This window comes from Dasypus novemcinctus, chromosome 23 (genome assembly GCF_030445035.2).
Source record: "Dasypus novemcinctus isolate mDasNov1 chromosome 23, mDasNov1.1.hap2, whole genome shotgun sequence".
NCBI lineage: Eukaryota > Metazoa > Chordata > Mammalia > Cingulata > Dasypodidae > Dasypus > Dasypus novemcinctus.
Window position 1 is genome coordinate 72,517,315 of NC_080695.1, and position 1,812 is coordinate 72,519,126.

Genomic DNA, 1,812 nt, shown 5'->3' on the forward strand with positions numbered 1-1,812 from the left:
TTGATGTATTTCTTTTCTTGGGCTATGCCTTCCATTTTCTTAGTATGGCCTGTAATTTTTTGCTGATATCTAGGCATCTGATTGGGATGGTAGTTTACTCGGATGCTCAATTTCTCTTTCTTTGCTAGGAATTTGGTGGCAAGAGGCAGTGTGTTACTGCTGCTCTTTGATTCTTGCTTTGACCTGGATCATTAGGACTGTCCTTGCTAGTTGCTCAAAACTGCACTCTGGACACAGTAATGGGTTGGAGACCCACTTCCTAGGGCCTTGGGGAGGGAGGCTATAAAGGCCAGAAAAAGCCTCTCTTCCTTTTTAAATTTTATCATGTGCACATCCATGGTCTGCCAGCAGATGGCGCTCTTTGGCAGCTCTCAGTTCAATGCCTGGTCAGCGTGTGTTGAGCTTTGCCTTTGTGATTCTTTTCCTTTGTCCCTCTCTCCTTGGGGCTGTGTCCAGCCTTCGCCTGGTATCCTAAACCCTAGATTTTTCCCAGGCTGTTTCAGCCTGTCCTCCAGCTATTTTCCTGGTAGAGAAGACAGTGTCGTTCTGGTCCGCCTTCCTCCCGTGTCTCTTGACCTCTGACGCCAGGTCCTCTGCTGCGAGGCTCCCGCGCTGCTGGACGTTTAGCCGCCTCCCTGGCCTCGCTCACCAGGTGCGGGTCGGTCACTCTTGAACAGCTTTGCTCCCTTGACAGCTCTGAAGCTGGCCGCTGTGAGTAAGAGCCTTCCGGATCGCTTCTTGGCATGGGGCTAACGCCCCCTGCCGCCGTGTCTATTTGCAACGTGAGTCCTGAGCTCCTTTTCCCAACGCCTCCACCAAGGATGCGGTCTCCCTCGGCCCTGGCTTGCCCACAGGCCTGTGGGCCCATCCGTCGGCAGTTGGGTCCATGCAGCCGTGGCCACCTGGGCACCCTCCTCTCCCACGCCCTCGAGGGCAACAACAACGAGCTGGTGCTGCACGGGGGGAGCTCCACCTGATCCCCCACTCTGTCGCTTTGTGATCGGAGCCCGGCCTTCAGGGAGCCACCGCTGCAGCCGCTGCTGGAGGGCCAGTGGCCTCTGCGTCACCTGGATGTACATACAGGGCAGGTACTGGCTCTATGTGGACCGCAGGCTAGTGGCCATGGGCTTCGGCTTCAGAGAGGGCTACGAGACCCCTTCCAGTGGGGCCCTCGTGCTGGGCCAGGAGCAGGACCCCTTGGGGGTGGGTCCAACATCTCTGAGGCCTCTGTGGGGAGTGGGTCCCTGGGACCGGACACTGGCCCCGGGGGAAGCCTCCAACTTTGCCCCTGGGAAGGAGCTCTCTATAGTTGCCCTCCCGATGCTGGCCAATGCCGCATCTGTAGGCGGATTCATGCACAGGGTCACCAGACCTGCCTGGAGCTCTGCCCGTGAGGCCAGGCCACGTTAGAGCTGTAGTTGTGCTGTGGCCAGCCATCGGCCACCCCTGGACCTGGGTACATTCCAAAAAGCACCCCCCCAGGCTGGGGAGCGAGGGGCCAGCACTGCTTCCTCTCTGGGCCGAGCACACCTGTTTACTACTGTGGGATATGGCACCATACCGTGGGCTGAGGGGAGGGGGAGGGTTCCCGGCTGCAGTCTGGATCCGGCAGGGCTGCTTCCTTCCCGCCGCTGTGGGTGCTCCCTGGTCGCGCGAGCACAGGCTCCACCTGCTCTTCCTCTGCAGAGGGCCTGGCCCTCCAGGCAGCCATGCAGGCCTTCCGCAGCCTCGCTCCTCTGGGGTGGACTTGCGGTGACCAGGCCTGCTTCCTGGAGGACTCCCGTGTCCCTGGAAACCGTGAGGACACTTGGA

General features: G+C 59.5%; 1 protein-coding gene across 1 annotated transcript; it reads left to right on the plus strand.

Annotated features, from left to right (window-relative positions):
- The first annotated feature begins 821 nt into the window (after positions 1–821).
- PTX4 (pentraxin 4) lies at positions 822–1,394 on the plus strand. The gene is given in 3 exon segments (XM_058286243.1): positions 822–1,054; positions 1,056–1,357; positions 1,360–1,394. Coding segments are annotated over 3 exon segments (570 nt in total).
- The last annotated feature ends 418 nt before the right edge of the window (positions 1,395–1,812 follow it).